At 45.1% G+C, this 21,806-nt stretch overlaps 1 protein-coding gene across 1 annotated transcript in view; it reads right to left on the bottom strand.

Annotated features, from left to right (window-relative positions):
• Mkx (mohawk homeobox) overlaps window positions 1-21,244 on the bottom strand; it is a 69,860-nt gene extending 48,616 nt beyond the window's left edge. Inside the window, exons 1-5 of the mRNA XM_028873071.2 lie at window positions 20,005-21,244; window positions 17,831-18,100; window positions 16,004-16,163; window positions 8,933-9,086; window positions 8,182-8,517 (exon numbers count right to left, since the gene is read on the bottom strand). Of these exons, the coding sequence (XP_028728904.1) occupies window positions 8,182-8,517; window positions 8,933-9,086; window positions 16,004-16,163; window positions 17,831-18,018 (838 nt within the window). The 5' untranslated portion in view covers window positions 18,019-18,100; window positions 20,005-21,244. The remainder of the gene's footprint in view (window positions 1-8,181; window positions 8,518-8,932; window positions 9,087-16,003; window positions 16,164-17,830; window positions 18,101-20,004) is intronic.
• Window positions 21,245-21,806: the final 562 nt, after the last annotated feature.

Here is a 21,806-nt window from a genome sequence, read left to right as displayed (position 1 = left end):
CCCCCCCCATTTCTCTCTCCTTCCCTCCCTCCCTCTCCTGCCTGTGCCTCTTTCGGTTATTCACAATGGGGGAGACAGTTTGTGTAATTCCATTTCTATTTTTCAAGTGAATCTATAAAGTAAATTCAAGCATCATTTTTGCTTAAAATTCTCCACATAAGCTCTGTGAGAAAGTTTTGCAATCACGGTCATTATTGAATGTTTATAAGAACCTACAGATTGTCTAAGGTTGTCATGATCTTACCCAATGGTTAGAATATCTATAAATCTCATTTGAAATATTATTGCTTTGAAATTAGTAACTAGGAAGTTCTGCCCTTTCAAAATCCATCAGAAAGTCATTGTTCTTTACCCAAAGAAGTTAGGGTCCAGTTAAGGTGGCAAACCCTGAGGGTTCTGACTAGAAGTTAGAATGACTTTTTAAAGGGACTGGGGGATAGGAGCATGGGTCAGGGGTAGACCATTTGTCTTACTGCCAAAGGCCCTTGGTTTGATCCCAGCTTTAAATATCAACTTAATGAAGCTCTCAGAGAAGGCAGGAAACAGAAGAAGAGAAAAGAAGAGTCCTTAAAACATACCCTGAAAGCAGTGTTTAAAATTATGGTGTCAGAGCCAGGCGGTGGTGGCGCACGCCTTTAATCCCAGCACTAAAAGGTGGCAGAGCCAAGAAGATTTCTGTGAGTTCGAGGCCAGCCTGGTCTACAAACTGAGATCCAGGACAGGCACAAAAGCTACATAAACAAACCCTGTCTCGAAACAACAACAACAACAACAAAAACCAAAAAACAAACAAACAAAAAAAACCCCACAAATTTATGATGTCAGAGGAGCAGATAATTTTGTATTTTTATATTTATACTTAAATTTCTGCTATCTTGGAATTTCACTATGTTAACTACCTCCTTCCCAGATGGTGTTTGATAGGTAAGGTACAAGGCTGAAAACAACTGGGTAAATTTTCAAATAGCCTTTAAATGCCACTGGCTGGGCCAGAGACAGGTGGTCTCATAATTTTCTGCTGTATTCTATCAACTATTGTTACCTTGTCAGGAAAGCATTGTTTTAAATAGTCCAAAATGGCGAAGCTCAACAGGAAGCAGTCAGGTTACACCAAATAATAATAATAATAATAACAACAACAACAACAATAATTGGAACTAAAAAAAATTGCATCCAAAGCAGAAAGTCTGGTCTACAAGGTCCGAGACAAACCTCATGTGCACACAGATCCACACGCACTGTCCTTCACAAAGCCGCATCACTGCCTTGATAGCCACATGCTCTGGTACCAATCTTGAAGTTATTAATGCAGAAGAACTGATTCTCATCATTGGAAAATGTCTGTTAAAGCATCTTCTAAAATCTTTCCTCTGGCTCATTTATGCAAATCTCATTAAGAAGTGGCTGACCCAAGCACGGGGTTCCTGGACCTCAGATCGTGGGTGATGTGGGAATGACTCTATGCGCCGGAGAACCTCAGACAGGATGGACTTGCTGCTGAAGAGCAACATACAGCAGTTGTCAGAACCAGAGTGTACTTCTCCAAAGACGTGAAGCCAGGAGCAAGGTGACACCTCAGGCTGACCCAGTGGCTTGCAGGGTTCACTGGCACACCTGGACCTTACTACAGACACCAGCTTAAATTCTAACATACATGAGTGTGCCGGAAATGAGAGGGAAAAGAACATCTTATCCCTCCAAGGGTATCTTCAGCTAAGACAGAAACACTCAGAAATGGCAGCTGGCCCTTCTCGTCCACAACCTTTGGTGTACTTTTTCAGCAACTCCACTGCCCAGCTCTCTCATTTGGCTTCAATTCTGCAACCATGGCAGGCAGTCCAAATAGTCCCTGTATCTTAAAGTGTCTGTCCCATGTACCAAGAACATGGCTTCTTTTTGCTCTCCATCAAAAATTTCCCTTTACTGGGGACATTCACCTCAGTCAAGCACAGGAAAAGCTAAACATGATTAATTCACAGCACGCAGAGAGCTGTCCTGGAGGCCTGGATGTTTTGTCTAGGACAGATGTGACTAATTAAGTCAGCTTAACAAGATGAACTTACAACGCTCAGCCTCTTGGGAGCAGGTTACACCAATGAATTATATACTTACTGACGGGGCGCTCAGAGAAAGGTCTGAATGTCCCAGGCACTTATAAAGAGGTTCATTTGTGAGCTGTGAACACGCACACAGACACAGACAGACAGACACACCCCTCGTTCTCCAGCCAAGTGGAAAGCTGAATTCCTTAAGTTTCATTTCCAGGCTTTCCTGATAGCCTCTAATCACCACACTTAGAAACTTCTTCCCCTTTTTCCATAGAGAAGAAAACTCAATAGATTTGGTTTTGAGGTATAAGGCAGATTTAAATCCTCTAGGCAAGGTCTTTTTTTTTTTTTTTTTAAGGCAAGGTCTTAATGAGGACTTCTTTTCTTTTCTTTTTTTTTTTTTTTTTACTTTTTTTTATTTTTCTTTATTAAGAAATTTTCTACTCACTGCACATGCTATCCACAGGCCCTCCCACCTCCCTCCTTCCAACCCCCCAGTCCTCTTTCCCAAGCCACCCCGCATCCCCACATCCCCCAAATCGAGCCCTTCCATGGGGAGTCAGCAGAGTCCAGCACACCGAGCCTAGGCAGGTCCAAGCCCCTTCCCACTGCACCAAGGCTGTGCAAGGTGTCACACCACAGGCACCGGATTCCAGAAGCCTGCCCGTGCACCAGGCACAGATCCCGATCCCCCTGCCTGGGTGCCCCCCAAACAGTTCGAGCCAAACAGAGGACTTGTTTTCTAAGGTGGCATAGTCAGTTGGTCTTGTGTGGAGAATAGAAGGAAGAGAGAGGACAGAGGGATGAACGAGGACTAGAAAACTTTATCCCGATGCCTCGGCACATCCTCAGCCCCAGAGGTCTGGGTGTCAGTTTGTAACAGAAATTGGCTCCAGCGAATAGCTGACAATTCCTCCTCCCAGCTCCTTAGCCTAACATGCAGAATAGGAATCTCTGTTTTAATTCACAGGATTTCTTCCCGTGGACACACACGGAGTGACTGCCTGCCTTCAAAGTCACTTAATTGTATTTAAAACATTGGGAATTCTGGTCAGTTGTATTGGAAATGTTTTAGTGAGTATTTCTTGAGGATTTATTATGGCTTTGGCATAATGCCAAAGGCTGCAAAATACAGTGAAATAATGTTTACATAAAAAACCAACGAAACATTCATGCATTGATGATTTCTGCTTCATGACCCACAGACCCTCTCCTTCCTCTGATGATTTTATAAGAATGGACAAAGCCAGGTGTGCTGGAGCACACCTTTAATCCCAGCACTCACATGGCAAGCAGGCCGATCTCTGTGAGTTTTAGGCCACTCTGTTCTTTCTACACAGAGAGATTCCATCTTAAAAAAAAAAAATGGTGAAATAAAATTTCACCAGCACCCCAAGATCCTTCCACACACCAATTTCAATTCCTGATTCCATCTTCATAATGAAGTATATTCTTAGATAGCAACAAAAAAAGGAGAGATGTAATTGTTATTGCTTAGCCTAGACAAATGAACAAATCACACTTAGAGTGTCCTTTTAAAATGGAGTTTACAAAAAAAAAAAAAAAAAAAAAAATGCCGGGCGGTGGTGGCGCACGCCTTTAATCCCAGCACTCAGGAGGCAGAGCCAGGTGGATCTCTGTGAGTTCGAGGCCAGCCTGGGCTACCAAGTGAGCTCCAGGAAAGGCGCAAAGCTACGCAGAGAAACCCTGTATAGAAAAACCAAAAAATAAAAAATAAAAAATAAAAAAAATAAAACAAAATGGAGTTTACATCTTTGTATACAGCAAGGTGAGGTAGGAGTGTTAGTGAACAGCAGACTTCAAACATTGCTGTTCTGATGGGGAAAGAGACATAACCAGATGGAAATGAAGGACTCTGGAGTAGGCTCAGATGCCAAGGAAAGCCACAGTGGTTGCTCAGAAAGCCGAGTTCCCTGTGCCACACGCGCTAACCTGGCTGCGATAAAGTCATCTCTCAGTCCCCTGAAGACAGACATTTATTGTTTGGCCTGAAACTTAGCACAGTGCTTTTAGGCCCTTGATCTTTCTTTTAATTTTCCAAACTGGGACATTAAAGGAAAAAAACTGTTCTTTGTAAGTTTACACACATGCATGAAAAAGTTTACGTGTCTAGGTTGCTTTCTCCCTGGCTGGACAAGGAAAAAATGGGCCTTACTTCTAAAGCGAGCAGGCAGATGAATGGTACTTAATAGGGACCAAGTACTCTTGGAATGGTTTAAGAAAAATAAACAGCCAAAATATTTAAGTCTGAAAAGCATCAAGTGCAGGCACAGCATTCGTTCTGAGCCTGTGTTTTGTCACCTTTGAAAAGAGCACACGTTTTCAAAAGACTCAACACAATGGGCATTTTACAGGCATATAATCTTGTTTTTACTGGGTAACATAAACGTGTTTATAAGAAACATTTTTCCCCTAAATAAACAGTTGCTACCTAACTCACCCCATTAATTGGATTTTTCTTCCAAGAAACCTTTGCTGTACCTGTGCATGTACATTTGTACCATCATAGCTGTGTCCATGTTTCTGCAGTTTGAATAGTTGACTGTAAAAATCTCTCAGCTCACTCAGTACTCTGTACCATAAAGGGACTTTTATATTATCTCAATCTAGTCTGGGATTAGGATTACATTTACATTTTTTTTAAAAACTGAAGCACTTGCTATAATTTTAAATGCCCCAGAAAATGTGTAAAACTGAAGACTTACTCAAAGTTTGAAAAAACAAAAACAACCCAATAGATCCATCAATTCATAATTCTGGGGACACTGGATTTACTAAAAACCTGAATTTTTCCTGAGTTATTGGTCCTTTATAAAGCTTTCTTACTCGTGAATTTGTCATTTATTTTCAGGGCTATAAATAATATCAATTTATTGCATCCACACAGTCACAGGTGTACAGGTATGCTTGTGTATATGTCTGCACATGTTGGCCTGGGTGTGCATTGTATCTGTGTGCATGTGTTAGCCCAAGGTTGACATCTGGAGTCTCCCTCAATCACTTGCCATCTTATCCATTGAAGAAGGGCCTCTTGATTAAACCAGAGCCTGTTGATCAAGTTGGTCTCACTAGCTGGCTTTCTCTAGAGACCCTCTATCTTCCTTTCAAGGGCTGGACTTACAGAAGGGCTGCCACACCCTACTGACATTCATGTAGGGCTGGCGATCTGGTCCTCATGCTTGCTGCTTGTGTGACAGATGTTTTGGCCACAGGGCCACCTCCCCAGGCCCTTCATGACAAGTAGAAAAAAAATTCTGCTTGATAACTGTGCATTTGTTTCTAAATCTACTTTGTCATCTCCAATGTTAATTTGTGACTGTTTTTTGTTTATTTACTATTGCCTTCAAACTTGTGGTTAGTTTATTTTCTGACTTTCATTTTACTTATGTTTTTCTTTTAGACACCTGCATTTGGAATTTCTTGATTTATTTTCCTTTCTCCAAAAATATTTCTAAAACTCTGAATTAACTCCAATTTCTACTTAGCTCCTAGCAGTTAGGTATTAATATAGTTTCTTCATTTTCATTATTGACTAAATGGCTTTTTATTTTAACTTCTTCCTACAACCAGTCCTTCTTTCTGAGGCTGTTTTTTTTTTTTTTTATTATTTCTGTGTGCTTGGAATTACTTTATGAGGGAGATAGAGATGCAAACTGTAAAGTATCGACACAGTTCTTTAAGGGTGTCCTGACATTTCCGGAATGATAACGCTGTTCACACCTGTAGACACCTGAGGAGACTTCAGGCTAACCAATTGGAAGGCTGTACTTGACTGTGGATTTCTTCCTAAAGCTCTGCTGTTGCTATGCCAGGCTCCTCAACAGTGTTAGGTTGTGTAGAGGTGTGCAGTCCCCATAGCAGGGCCAAGTGTATCATCACTACTCAGTAAATACCTGGGAGTAGTGGGTTAACTAACCAGTAAGAGTTAAATAAATACCATGATTTCAAAGAGAGCACTCCAGTAGTCAAGAAGAGCCTGCCATACACAAGCCACATCTTTATCATGGGAGCTGATGGATATGTAGCACCTCCAGACCTCTGTCTTCTCTTTCTGCCATCAAATGCTTGCTGGTCCTCCAAGAAGACTGCTTAGGTCATTGGCTCCAGCTACAGGTTTCACCTTGTAGTCTTTCTAACTCAGTCTCTGTCATATGGTATACCTTTAAAAATTAGTTTTATAATGCAAAAATGACTTGAACTAAATGCTACTGGAAAAGTCTCCAGGGACAAGGAATTACCTACCTCGTTCTTCTCTAAGAGTGTAATTCAGATATCACATCTGCCATGATGTTGGGCACATGGTACTCAACAAATTCTTGGGGAATATACCATAGTTGTCAATGGCAGTAACATAACCATGGAAATGATTGTTAGTGGAAAGATAACTGCAGGTACTGATTGGTGGTGGATGGATAACTACAGGCACTGATTGATGGTGGATGGATAACTACAGGCACTGATTGATGGTGGTGATGGATAACTACAGGCACTGATTGATGGTGGTGATGGATAACTACAGGCACTGATTGGTGGTGATGGATAACTACAGGCACTGATTGGTGGTGATGGATAACTACAGGCAGTGACTGATGGTGGTAGGTTAACTACAGGCAGTGACTGATGGTGGTAGGTTAACTGCAGGCAATGACTGATGATGGAAGGTTAACTGCAGGCAATGACTGATGATGGTAGGTTAACTACAGGCAATGACTGATGATGGAAGGTTAACTGCAGGCAATGACGGATGATGGTAGGTTAACTACAGGCAGTCACTGATTGGCAGTAGGATAACTACAGGCAGTAGTGTAGCTACAGGCATTAATTAGTGGTAGGGTAATTAGGAGCAGTGGTTGGTGGTTGTGGGCTAACTACAGGTGGTGACTGTCGGTAGTAGATACAATCACAGTGCTGGCAGAGGTGCCCCTCCTGGGACCCCGTGTGCAGGCTCAGCTGTGCTGTTCGGCCAGTGCTTACCCATGGTGTGTTCTTGGTCGGTTTCTCCATCTGTGGTGTGACTGGCTAGGCTGAGTGCTTTCTTGTCTAGAGATCTAACATTAGGCTCATTCATTGGTGTTTTTAGGAGCCAGGCTGCATCAATACCAGATGTAGATCTCACCTATCCCTTCTTCCAAAGTAATCCTGCTCAAAATACTCCTTAAAAGCAAATCTCTCTGAGCTAAAGTCAAGATAGAAATCTTTGCCAACCTGCTACTCCATCTGAATGCTTTGGACAGGTAGAAATCAGTTCAATATTTCTGGAATGAATATAACATTTTCAAAGCTATTTATCAGCTCTACTTGTACTTTCCAGGAATGAAAGTGAAATTTCCAAAGTAAGTAGATCCAGGCTTGTGTTTTTCCTTCTGAAAATGCTGGCATGTGTGTTAATTTGTATTCATTTCCTATCACATCTAGCAACCAAAGTATGTAAAAGAAAAGATGGAACATAAAACATTTGCATGGCTGGCCATAATCCAGCACAATCCTCCACTGTATGTGTTACTCACAAAGGGAGCACATACATCCTTTAAATATTGTTATCATCAGGCAGGCGGGATGGCTCTGAGGGGAAGAAAACTTGCTGCGCAAGCGTGAGGACCTGAGCACCCCCATAAAAAAGCTAAGCATGATGGGGCATGTGCCTGTAACCCCAGTGCTGGTGTGTCAGAGACAGGAGGATTTCTGGGGCTTGCTGGTTACAAGCCTTGATCCAGGGCCAATGAGAGACCAAATCTCGAGGGAATAAAACCGAGAGCGGGAGAGGAAGGCATCTGGCACACATGGCCCATTCACAGATGCACACACAAAATACACAGCAAAGAAATAAATACTGTTTTCACATCATCATGCTTAAAACTATCGGTAAGAATGAAGATTCTTATCCTTATTGTTAAAGAACAAAATATCTCAGACTCTCTGAGACTAACAAACATATCTACCAACAAATATATCCATTGCCAGTTTAAAACAAATCACAAGCTTTACATCAGAATGCATTACGGCAATCCGTGCATCTTATGGCTTTCTTATATCTGTTATAACAAAGCCCTCTGCCACAGTTTTCTGTCTGTCTCACACAGGCCACCATAATTACAACAAAGCATGGGCTTACCTGTGCGATAGACAAAGTTGCCTTCAGTTTCTGATGACGACGGAGACACCAGCTCTTCCTCAAATTCATTGGAGCTAAAAGATCCCGAGTGGTTCCTTTGCCTTGTTTTCCCCATCATAGCAGTGCTTGTGGCCATGACATGTCTCAAAGAGTCGTTAAGGTAACGGTTCAACAAGCTGCTCTTGTACTTGGGAGGTGACACATAGTCCTCGGGCGCCCTTGACTCTGGTCTCACTCCAGCCTTTATCACTGAGCTCTCCCCTTTAATCACAGTGTGATGGGCAGGGGTGCTATAGCCCGCTTCGTTCATGTGATTTCTTGGGGGGTTTTCTCCATCTGAGGGGAATAAATGTCACCAAGTAGTATTTGCACATACTTCTCTTAGTTGCTCAGCTGTCACATTTAGCCATTAAAAATATGCACAATGGAAGAATATATGCCATATGTAAGATTTTTTTGATATAGAAGATTACTTTTTAGGTAAAAGGATGCAGGAACCTATGTAATTGTTCCATAGGGTATTTAATTTTAATGAAAATGCTTTTTTACCCCTACGGGACAAATCTATAAACAGAGGAAATGGCTGTAGTTCCTGTTGCTTTATAAAATTGTAAAGGTGAAGTTACCTCATGCAATAAAAACCAAATCTGTGGCACTACAATATTTTGTAGGGTCAACCATTAAGACAGCATCTAGGGTGAACTTATTACAATGGCAAAGCAAAGACAGGAAAATAAAAACCGGAACGAACCTTCAGAGCAGGAGTCGTCGCTGCTCACGCTGAGCCGCTCTGCATTGCCCTGCACATACTTGTTGTATAGCTTTATTCTTAAGGCCCAGCTCAAATCTGGCTGACGAACAGTGTTCTTCAGCCGACGTCTAGCATTAGCAAACCAATTTGACACCTAAAACGGCATTAGTTTTTCAATTAACATAGCATTAAAACGTGGTGATTATGCAGTAACTTTCTCTTAGAGGGTCCAAGACCAGGACTCCCGCTATACACCTGTGGTCTTAGCTACTTGGGAGGCTGAGGCAGGAGAATCACTTAAGGCTAGGCTTTGGGGTCAGTATTTCCATGAAACAGTGGGACGCACCATCTCAAAAGAGAGGGAGAAGAAAGGGAAAGGGCAGGGAGAGGGAGGATGAATGATACAAGAATCCACAAACGTGAGTGGAAAAGTCAATGGTGATGTTGAGTTGACCAACTTGTGTTGCCCTGAAATTTTGAAAAATAAGACAGCTTTCTGAGGATGTGCCAGTATGTCCTGTTTGGGGAATATTTACGCTAAGGTACTAGAGACGCACACAGATGACGATGGTCCAACAGGAAAAGGAGACTCATACGTAAGACTTAAAGGAAGGGAGGGTCCGATTTGAGGGTGACAGGCTTAGAGGTTCACCTTCAGGCTGAGATGTGAGTAGGCAAGCTGAAGTGAGTTGAGGTCCAAGCCTTGGAAGCCAATTAAGGAGCTGGACACTTAAAAGAGGAGCTAGCAAAATGGTCAAAGGTGGTGTAATCAGGAGCAGGGGGAGGGGAAGGCCAGGACACCCTGCATGAAACTGAAAGTCCACTGTTAAAGACATCAGTGAAGACAAAGAAATAACATTTGAGTTACTTTCGTGCTTCCTTCACGGAGCCATTGAGTTCCTAGAGGATAGAATGTACTTTTCTCCTAAAATATCAGGCTATCAGGATATTAGCACATAGCTTAGAAAAAAAAAAACTAAAAGGACAGTATTTGCTTTTAAAAATATGAACTATATAAATATATCTATTTTTTCTATGAATTTCGTCCAGAACACAAATTTCTATTATTATAATGGTTTGTGTGGCAATGTTTTCCATGGAAGATCCTTTCTCTTTCTTTCTTTCTTTCTTTCTTTCTTTCTTTCTTTCTTTCTTTCTTTCTTTCTTTCTTTCTTTCTTTCTTTCCTTCTTTCCCATGCTGTAAATATATTTAGGCTGTTTATAGTATAGGATAAGTGTTATAAATATAAAATAAGTACTTTTGAAAACTGCTCAATATCTTATTATTATTTGAAACTATATTTGATTGCTGCTTAAAAAAGGAAAATTAGATTTTCCTCCTTGTCTAACATGTATGTTTTTTCTCATAACACTGACTACACTCATACTGCCCCCTTCCGCCTTGAACAAGATGGCTGTCCTTTCACTGTGTCTACCAGACCACTGCAAAAACCTTAGTCTTCATCAACTTCTCTTCCAGTCAAGCTGAACTGCTATTGCCATGATTCAGTGCGTCAAATTCTCAGTTTCTCCATCCTCCTCACATAGGCAATGTCCAGGAGTATTCACTCAACAAATAAGACAGTGAGTAGTTACTGCATACTAGCTATGGTATGAAGTGCAGGCCTTGGCAAGGCCATATCAACACACACACACACACACACACACACACACACACACACACACACACGAATCTACAAATGTGACACACTCACCTGAACCTCTGTAATAACAGTAATAATCTGAGACCCAGGGCAGTCATTCACCATGGAAACAATGAGCTGCTGGTCTCTTCCTCACTACCTACCCCCCACCCGCCTCTGATTCTCTCGCTGCCCAAATCTTCATGAAATCCCCATGACTATTATTTTGGAACTTTAAAAACATTCTCTCTAACTTCTCTTGTTTTCATTCTGTTCTCTTAAATGGATCTTAATAACTATTATCAAATCCAAAGGGGATGCATTGTTCTGACTTAATCAATTTACTCCTTCAAGTCATTATTAATGTCCTGCTGCCCTGTGACTGTGGTATAATGAAAAGTGGTATAATGAAAATGTTTCCTGTTCTGAGTTATCTAAAAACATGCCACATCATGTAAATTTAGTTACTTCATTCTAACTTTTCCTGAACTTCATCTAGGGGCTGGGATGTAACACAGTGATAGAGCGCTGGCCTAGCATATGCAAAGCTCTGGGTTTGATCTTTAGCATGAAAAAAAACAAAACAGCAGTCCTGTCCCCTGCTGTAAAATGATTCAGATGTTCCCAGCATCTTTATCAACTCTAAAAACAGAGTGCTGTGAAGCAGCCTTCACTGTCGACATACCCGCCACCCTCTTGGCAGCTCGCTGTCCATCCTGCCTCCAGCTCTCTCCAGTGTTCCTTCAAAAGCAGTTGCCAGTGACCAGGCCTACCTGTGCACCTCTCACACGGAGGAGGCCAGCCTGCATCTTCTCCAGTGTTTACAACACATTTCATAGGACCCAACACCAACCCTTTTTGTGTTATTTTCTTTACTAAACAACATATAATTTAGACTACATGAGTTACATCTTAACTAATGTTCACTAACTTGCATTATACCCATGTGGTACAGTATAAAACTGAACTCTCACAACACTTCATATAGTAAAAGTGGAATGACTGCCTAGTTAAGAAAAACAAACAACCGTATACTATAATTCTAATGTATAAAAATGGAAGAACATTAAAATGTCAGAGGGAATTAATTGGTTTTTCACAATTAGAGATTATTTTTTTTACCCCAAGACAGGGTTTCTCTGTGTAGATTATCTATTTTTAATGTGTTATATATTCCTAGTTCTCAACCTATTATAATGACATTAGGAGATTTTCCAGAAAGGTCAGTGATATCTGACATAGGCTTTTTCTAAACTGGTTTCCTAAGTTTGAATAACACCAAGTCTGCTAGCATACATACACTGCCAGCATTTTGTCACCAGAAAGCTGTAGTACAACTTAACAGCTAAGCGTAGACCGAGGGGTGAATAGTGACTCCCTGGAACACCACACGTACTAATGGTTATTGACTGAATGTAAATTTCTTGTGTCGCTGGCAGTAAAAACATAGACTCACATTTTCTACGTTTGACACCCACTTTGGGTTCCTTCACGCTGTTGTTCATATTCTCTTACCAAGGGTAGGTTCTAGAGCAGCATTTTAATGTCAGAAGTGCCTTTAAAGCTGCATATTTTATAGCGAAAGCTTAAAGAGCCTAATACCTAGAAGCTGGAAGCGAAAGTTTTCCACACATCTTTACCAAAGGCGTTTAGGTTTGTTGTGTGGACAGAGCAATTGCAGTGAGAACCCAAAGGGATGAACTGTCGTCTGTCCAGTTTTGAACATATTAAATTAATAAATCTACTCTGAGTTATTAGCATAAATAATGGGCATTTTCTTTCTGTACCTATAACACTTGGAATGATGTATAAGGCCACATCTAAGATTTTGGTTGAATATGTGACAAGTATTATCTCAGAATAAATACTCAACTACCAGCAAAAACAGCTATGCCAATGTTGGAAACAATTTTTTTTGTAATACTTTGATTTTGTTTGATTTTTACCAAACGTACATAAGCACATCACAGGAACATGAAATTTTATAAACAGATGAAGCCCCAATACCCAAGCGTTATTTCTTGGTAAGCTACATACCTTACAATAATGCAAACTTTCCATCTCATACTACTAGTTATTGTCCACAACAACACAAGCTATTCCTATTTTAGGAGTACATAGCACATTTTTATAGTATGTGAACAGTGTTAGTGATAGGAACCAAGCCCAGTATAATAAGATTTTGTTTGGTTGACATCAAAGCATGTCACACAGAAATACTCTCCTTAATTTTGATCAAAATGCTTCTTGTGATTTCATAAAGATGACATGGGCAAATAAGAGTTAGACACAGGTATTGCAAACTAGGACCAAACTGTTAAGGTGAATGAATAACAATAAGTGGGAGTCACATGATCAGTTCATTCATTTCTGTTTCATTTTCTCAGGGATGAAAAACGGTAGGTGCTAACCAATGTCCTCCGAGGTTCTATGCATCAGAAAAAGTACTGAAACACATTTCCATCTTTTTACTTCTATGTTTCATGGGAGATTGCTGACTAGGTTTCACACCTTTCCTTGGCAGTTTAAGAGAAGCAAAGGAAAGGAAAATTACAGTATAGGAAAAGTTTGACACGCACTCAGAGGAAAATGTTAAATGTAAAATAAATGCCCAAACTTAAGATATTTTGTTGAGGAATAAAATAGTTATGGTGACAGCCGGTTGCAATAAGCCATGAGGAAGAAGTGAGAGGAGGCCCTGTAGTGACCAAAAACCAAGAGTTCAGGCAGAAGCAGAGGCAGCTTTCCAAATCTCCCTGCAGGCATAGGGGTACGGTATATCCGTAGACAATTTGAAAATAAAGCGAGGCATATTTGCGCTTGTTCTGAAGGCTTATTCTACAGGATAAAGCTATGTTCTAAAACTAAAACCCGAGTTCAAAACTTCCTGTAACTGTCACAAGGACGTTCTGGAAAGCTCTGTGCGACTCGAATGCCATTTCCCAGAAGGCAGGAACTGTTCATTCTACAAGCACATAGGGGTAGTGTGCTGCTTGGAAAGAGTCATACTACGGGGCAAACCCCATGAATAAGACATGACTGCTCTTCTTAAGAAGGTTCACTCCACAGGAGAAAATGACTCACGGGGAGAGACTGACTCAGGCCATGGAGTCTAATTGCAAGGATCAAAAGCCTGACTCAGATCACAGCTTTATGCTTTTCCTCCAGAAGTGCAAAGTATTTGCATAATTTATGCAATTTCCATAAAGCTGGAATATGCTTTGGATGTCTAATTCATGTTTGACTCATATAAATTCCTATATAGGTGGATGTGTGGGCATACGTCACACATTATGTATATCTTTTGCATATGTCACTGTGCATAGCTGAGAATAACTGAACCTCAGATGGATTATAAATAAGGTCCTTGGGTGGTAATTTTATGCACTTCAAGTTTTTCCACTTATCATTTTAAAGTTTAAAAAATTCATCTTACTGACAATAATAAAAAATCATTGCTATACATATATCATCTATTATTGCAAACCATCATTGCTTCCCTTAAGAATTACATATTTTTATATCCTGAATGGTATAAAAGAATAAAAAAATTTTGAACGAAAATTTCACATAAATTAGAAAAATGTAATAGTGTTACCAAGATATAAGCGTGAAAGCAGTTATTTGTATTAAAATTATCATTACAAGCAGCAAGTAACTATGTAACTAAATTAAGAGTATAACTTTGCATTTCAGTTCATTCAAATTAACAATGAAAATATAATAATTTAAATTTCTCTCATAACTATAAATGTTACTTTTTAATCACTAAACAGTTTTTAAAAGCATGTCAAATAGACTTGCTTTACATATGAATAGCGGTGAAGCTACATGATCAGCCAAAATAATATAGTGTTTTATTGTTGAACTTTCTACTAGTATTCAAGCACCTCTGTAAGTGGGCATATGTCCAGAATAAGTAACAGGCCTGTTTAAATTAACATTGGAGCATATGCATTTATTTTCATAAGTCAAGTTTTTCTGATTGTAATAACTATTTAGAAACTGCTTTTGCAAGGTTCACAGTTTTGCGTTAAACAGATCTCAAGCCAAGAATACAGAATTAGTTTTTTGCCTCCAGTGCTGTGGCAAATCACCATTATTACAATTTCCTGTTGATAAGAAGGAAAGCAGATGTTTTTCTCTAAAACTGTATTCTGAAAATAAGCAGAAAAAATAGACGCTGGAATTTTGTGGGGCCATGCTACAAGCCAACACAAATGCTTTGTCAAACTTTCCAGTAATTCTTAAATGAAATTGTAAATACTCTGGAAAGAGATTTTTATTTTATTGAGTGCAATTTTATCTTGGATCTCTCAGTGTCCTTTTGTCCTATGTTCGATGAAATGTCCAAACTTTCTCACTTGTGCTACTGTAATATATGGAGTCTTCCGGCTCACCCTGTGGCCTCCTCTTTATGAATCTGTTGTTTACACAAAAGTTGATATCACTATGTTCAGTAAAGAAAACTGTCATGTGATGGAAAAGCATTTGATCCAGGATTTGTTTCCAAGACCTCCGGCCTTTACCCACAGCCCCCCTGCACCTTGGTAAAACTGGTAGTAACTGCTCTGTACCGACGGTTTGGGGTAATAGCAAATACGACTGTGCTCAGAAAAGCTAATTAAATACAAAGCAGCGTTTGTTCACTAGAAAAGAAACACACTGGCATGATTTCCCTGCAACTGAACCGGCTGCTCACAAACTGGAATCTTCTCTTCTTAGCCCAGAAGAAAACAGTAACAATGTGCTGCGGTTTCCAACTGTGCCAGGATGATGCAGCATTTAGAAGCCTCTTCCCACCTTTCCCGTTTTCTGGCTTACCTCTGAATAATGGTTATTTTTTACTTAGTCTGTACGTATGCTTTAATTTGGGGTCCAGTGTATAACCACAGGCCCCAGGGTTCTCAAGGCTCGACCAGCATCTTCAGCACCACCTGGGAACTTGTTAGAAATGCACTTTATGGTCCCTCCCCAAAACTACGTAATCAGGAACACAGAGCAGGATGCAACAATCTGTGCTCTGAGTAGACTCCCTAGTAACTGATACACACTAGAGACTGAAAATTACAGTGGGTGGCACCATCCTTACCCATCATGGCTCCTGAATCAAGATTCCTAACCACCTTCTCTTAGCACACACACTGCAGCTGGCCTTGTATTCCCTCCACTCTCAACAGGGCATCACCGAAACTCCTTCTGGACTCAATCATTCGCACTGAGGTGATTGATAGGGGTGAAATCTCTTTTCCACGACAGGACCTGGCACCTGTACCTAGCCCATATCCTCGTCTGCGACAGAAGCCAGGATATCTGGACCCGCCTATGAACGCTGTGCATCATCCTAGGGAGAGGCGCAACCGCAGGGGCACTCTGTTTCTGCTCCTCAGCGGGGAGACGGGACCCCGGTTTGAGGGGTCTGGATTACCTGTACGAGCGTCATCTGCGAGCCGAGGGCCAACAATATCTTCTCGGTCTTCGTGGGGTACGGGTTGTCACGGTGCTTATAAAGCCACTGCTTAAGAGGCCGTGCCATGTCTTGCAGGGCCTGCCGCTTGTGCCTCACCTTCCCTCCATTCTGCCGGGCCCTGGGACATGAGGAGAGGAGAGGAGAGGGACGTGTTAGTGGCACCTTTTGGGTGGCCTGAAGGACCTCCATGATAGGTCGCATTTCTGCGACGTCAGCATCCAGCCTGGGCTTAACCGAACCCCACCCCCAACAACCCAGGGTGTCTATCATGCACAGCAACTCTGAGAGCCCCACAGATGGGGCAAAGCAAGAAAAGGAAACCCCACAGCTTCTCAGTGGGGGCACTGGGTCTTGCGCGTCTCTCCGAAGAGCTTGTTGGCCATGGGGTCCTGTGCCTTACATTTATATTGAAAGGAGAAGCTATCTTGATCCCAATAAGGCAGGGCTGCAGGGGTAGGGATGAACGCCACGTGGTTGGAAAACTGTTCTTTTGACTGAAGATCTGGACCCAGAGCTAACCGACCCTTTCCTTGCCTGCTCCCCCAAGCCATTGAGTGGCCCTAGCCTCGGGGCAGGGGCGGGGGCGGGGAGAGGCAGCGGCCGGCCCTCCAAGTTCTCTTGCTTAGGTCCTGGTGCTGCAGGTCGCCAGTGGTCAGGGAACACATACTGGAAGGCGGAAACAAAGCAGAGGATGATGGAGAGCAGCCTAGACTCTGAACTCTCTCATTTCATTTGATGCTGGAAGCTGGAAAAACGGCCGACCCTACAAATCAGTCTAGGGCCTCTTTCCCTCTTTCGGAAGAGTGAAAAGTGTGAAACGTCGTCCCAGCAGGCAAAGGTTTGTAAAAGACCTCACTCAGGAAAGCAGACTTCCAGGAGGACCAGGCTAAGCAGCCTTCACTCTACAGCCGGCGTAGGGTGATGCGCTCCCGAGAGGCTCCGGGAGGTGTCGCCGCGCAACTGCGAGCGCTCCCAGCCCTAGTCCCCGCTGGTGCGCCTGCGCCCCTGCCTCCCGGGCGTCAGCTTCTTCGAACTCTTTGAAATGCAATTCCATCCTCGCTGACTGGTTGTAACAGTTTGAGGAAGCCTAATCTCTATCACTAAGCGTCAGTGCGGCAAAACAAGCAATTGGTGTTGTGGTTCAGGAGGAGGCCGGCCTCTCTAGGAGCCGCGAGGACCTTGCCCGGCGCACACTGCCCTACATGCCCCGGGACTGGAGCAGATGGCTCACCCCGGAGCTCTCTGGCGACCACAGCCCGCTTACTCCCAGAAACCGAAAGCCACCCGGTCCGCAGCCTGCTCCTCCGGGCTCGCCGCGGGCCCAGCCGAGCTGTGAGCGCCAGGGACGCCGTATGGGGAACCGACCAAGGTGAACCCCGAGGCCAAGGTGAGCTCCTCGAGTGACAGAAGACGAAGCCCCCGAGGCCTTACCTGAGAGCCGTCTGTTCGACTCTACACTGTCAGAGCATAGTGCTCAATTTGTTCCCGAGACACGCAGAAAAAGCAAGAAACTACTCCGGGTTCCCGGGTGCCAGTGACCTCTAGGTGCGGGAGGACTGGGCGCCAACTCGATTTCCACCAAGCCTCTTTTGAACTGTTCTAAGGAATTAATCCCTCCAGTTTTGAGAAGGCAAATCCTTAAGAGCAGGGCGTGCGAGTCCTGGGAGAAGCTGGGGACTCCGAATCCCCAGATCTTAGTTCGCGTTTCATACCCCCTACCCCGCAACTCGCCGCCTCTACCCTCCGGACTCACGGGTCGGCACCGACCCCAGAGCGTGAGCATACCCCGTCCTCCGGTGTCTCAGGCCGAGGTTGTCCTTGAGGGGCGGGCCGTCTGGAATGCCCACCTCCGGGCGTGTGTGTGGATTGTCCAGGACTCCACCGTATGGCCGGCTGCCACGTTCCCGCTCCGGGGTGCCTCGGTCCTCAAAAAGCACAGCTCCCCCGAGTTTGTTGAAGACGATGGTGTTCATGGTGACGGCTGGCAGGGATGTGCGGCTTCGCCGCAGCGCCTCGGAGCCGGGCCGCCAGGAGCTCCGTAGCAGGGCTCGGGTTCTAGAAGATCAAGGCGCATCACGTTACTCCCAACTGCGCCCAGGTTCCCACAGCTCAGAAGCCCAGAATTTGGTGGGGGCTGCGGGACTGCTGAACTGAGGGGCAGGGCTCTGTTGCTGCTGGTAGACTAGTGAACGCCCTTCTTCAGCACCTGGCTACCAACACACTCACACAGCACTCCTGGGACAGGTCCCGGCCCTTCTCCTCCCGGCAATCAAGCTCCCACACCTCCAGGAACTTCAAACATAAACAATTTACCTACTGAGGTAAAGAAATCAATTTCCAAACGAACTTTCCGGTCTCTAAGAGAGACACAATTAGGACAGCGAAGCAAAATAAGTAAGGGGCATGTTCATTAAGCACCACACACAGAATAAAGCCTCTTCTAGGGTAATTAGGAGGAGTTGGAAGGAGGAGACGAAATGGGGTAACATGAAAAATTGCATCCACAAGGGCAAGTCAGTGCGTCCTAGGTGTCAAGGGATGTTTATGTTTTCTAGATGCTGGACCACAGGCGGAGACCTTTCTTTTGGTTAAAGTCTCCCGCTGAGATAAGGACAGCGGAGAGAAGTTAGTAGAGCCCCAAACCTGAAAATTAAGTGGTCTTAGGACAAATGTCTCACAAAATCTCCAGTCTTCCTGGGGAGCTCAAAACGAAGACGCCAGGTCATGGATTCCTGGGGATTACAATCCTCAGGAATTTGAGCCCATTTCAGAAGCCTGAAGGCTCCTAGCAGGCAATAACCCTCACACCTTTCAGACTGTGACCGCTGGGCTCCCGGACAGCCCGCAGTTCACCTCTGGAGTTGGAGCGCCTGGAGGCCTCAGCTCACCAGGTACAGGCATCCGGAGCAAGGCCGAATGGCGGTAGAAAAGCCGCAGTATCGCTGCGAGATCCGGACCATGCCCACCAGCCAGATTTCCTCCTTGGCAACTCCCAGTAGCTCGATCTACTCGGAGCCGCTCACACAGCGCCACCAGCACCCCCGTCAACACACACATCCTGCTTCTTGAGTGCGCAGCGCCTACACTCGCCAACGCCCCCTGCCCCGCCCTCTAGTCACCGCAGTGGCGGCCACACGCGACATTTAGGAAAAGCCACAGCGACTAAGCGACAGCCACCGTCAATATTGGTATGGAAAGTGAAGCCAGACCTCTGGTGGCCGCTGTGTTGCGCCCTAGGGCTGAATTCTGCGCAGACAGGTACCGGTCGGGGTGCGCACTCAGTCTCAGCGGTTAAGTGTCAAAGCAAGTTTGTGAGCCCGGCGTCCCTGTTCCGACGGTTGGCGATCAAGCCCCTTTGCTGGTGCAAGCATCCTTCCCCCGGACACTCCACCTCTTTCCACACAGCCCAGTCCTAGACGCAACAGTGCCTTTTTTCCTAGCAAAGCCATGGCGAGGTTTGCCACCTAGGACCTTTCCTACAGACTGCAAACACCGCCATGGTCCAGGTCTGCGACTGCGGGCGCGGTGGCAGGAGGTTGGCACATGTCCGAGAGCTCCGAACCATTACCATGGGTCGGCGTGGGGCATGGAGGCAGTTAAGACCCACGGTTCCTAATTCTTCCTGGCTCCCGTGAAAGGTCCCCAACATCCCATCTCTGCTCTTGTGATCTGCACTTACCCAGATTCTCTCCTAGCTGTACTGGGGAGCGCGCTTCCCTGCGGAACTGCCCCGGGGACAATTAGAAAGCAGAGCAAAGGCGGCCAGGTGGGCTGCCAGCTGCTTCCCAGATCCTCCCTCCAGCCTTGACCAACACCCGGGAGCGTCCCCTACTAGACCTCAGACAGAGGTGGGGGAGGGGAGGGCAGAGCCCTAGCGTGCAGAGAGCTAGGGAGCAGCAGTGCCGCAGCCTGGGCGAGCCTGGGGCTCGGCGCTCAGGGGAGGGGACCCAGGGCCGTACCTGTGACCGCGGGGCCCGCAGCCAGCGGCTGACTGTCCCTCCTCGGGGCTAGGCACACTCCCATCCCCGCCGCATGTTCTCGGCGCAGGCTACGAGGAGCTCACCGCCGCCACCGCCGTCGTCTCGGCTTTATTTACCCAGACGGGCGCGCGCGGCCCGGGACCCGGAATACCGAGGCCTTCTCATGTTTCCTGACTGCCTGGCCCAGCCCGCGAACATCTCGTGGGCCCGGTATCCATGTTCCCGGGCAGTGGGAGAGGAAGCAATCGCGCCCGCCGGGCCGCAGGAGCTGCAGTTAACCCCTCGCGGAGAAGCTGCCGCTGGCCGCGCCCCGAGCCCCGGGCAGCAGCATTCTCCTAGCCGGGCGCCGCTTCCGTTGCTCCCGCCTCGCAGCGCCGAGCAAAGCCGGCTTTTTCCTTCGCGCTCAGGGGAGTAATCCAAGTAGCCGCCCGAAGCCTGGGGCTCCAGAGGTTGCGGTGCAAATCCCGTGTCTTAGCTGCTCCCAGTGCCGGAAATGTCACTTTGTATGGCAGGGCGCGAGAAGGTCGCGGAGACGCACCGGGTGTTTCCCTTCTGATTAGCTGGAGGTTAGAGCTTCTTGTACCCTGGAATCCCTTTTGGTGCGGTTGGGCTGGCCAGCGAAGTCCAGGCTGTGGAGGTCAAGGCCAGGCAAGCGTGCCCTTCCCAGGACAAGAACTGAAGAGGTAGGGATGCCGAAAGGCAGAGGTGGGGCCAGGCCAGCTCAGGTGCCCGTGCTGCGCTAATCAGGAGTGCAGGAGACCGAGCTCGGGGAGGCTGTATCTACAAGTACCCTGTGGTTGGAACCTGAAGGCATCTGGAGTAAGGAGAAAAAGTGGCTACCACATGCTCCAAGCGGTGCTTTGTAATCCACCGAAGACTGAGCAGAATTTGTGGCAGCTTTAGAATGTCCCCGAGGTGGAGCACCAAGTCGCCTGCTTGGGTGGCTGGGCCCTGCTGCTCTCGCTACTGTCCATCTCTTTCAAGAGCTAAAGCAGATTTTTAAAGATCTGACAGAATTAACATCATTTGGACCTTTCTCCCTTAACGATGGCCATGCAGGGCTGATCCGCACCTAAGAGTCCTTTTATGTCATCTAGAAGTGGCTAGCATATGTAATAAAGCTGATATTTCCAGGACTAACAGCACTCTCGGTTCTTCAGAGTTGCTATCTCCTCAATTAGTAGGCGGAAACCCAGCATGGCACAATCTAAATCAGAAAGGAGAGTGGCTTTTCATTTCTGCGCGCCAGGCAGATGCGCACTATGGTTTGATTGCATTTTGCGCCGTTCCCAGGTTTCTGTTATATAATGTTCCTTGGTCACGCTGCACCACTGGCTTTTGCGCTGCGCTTGTGCAGTAGGGTTGAGGACAGGCTCTGGTCTACAGAGGCCACCACAGCGGCTTAAACCGCAGGGACACGTCTTACAGTTTCAACCACCGCTTTTCCGCCGTCCAGTTTCACAACAGAGGCAGGCACAGCTGACAATCCATAGGTAGAAAGAGTCCATTCTCTTCCGTCGTCTCTGTGTGAAGATCGTCGGTAGACACTGGGATGAACTCAGTCACAACCTTCCCTTCTGACCAACGACGTTCTCGCCAGCTGCCCTTCCCTGGGGCGAAGCAGCATTCGCGAATGTGATTATAATTTTATAATATTCTACTAGTTTACGGAGCTGCGTGCTACAGTAATGCTGTAGTGCAGAACAAGGCAATTTTGTGATTTTTTTAAATTTAGTATTTCAATGTATTTACATGCATTAAAAAATCCAGGGGACATTACT

Source organism: Peromyscus leucopus, chromosome 5 (genome assembly GCF_004664715.2).
Source record: "Peromyscus leucopus breed LL Stock chromosome 5, UCI_PerLeu_2.1, whole genome shotgun sequence".
Classification (NCBI taxonomy): Eukaryota; Metazoa; Chordata; class Mammalia; order Rodentia; family Cricetidae; genus Peromyscus; species Peromyscus leucopus.
The sequence above is the reverse complement of the archived record's forward strand: the minus strand, read 5'-3'. Positions and strand labels throughout refer to the sequence as shown.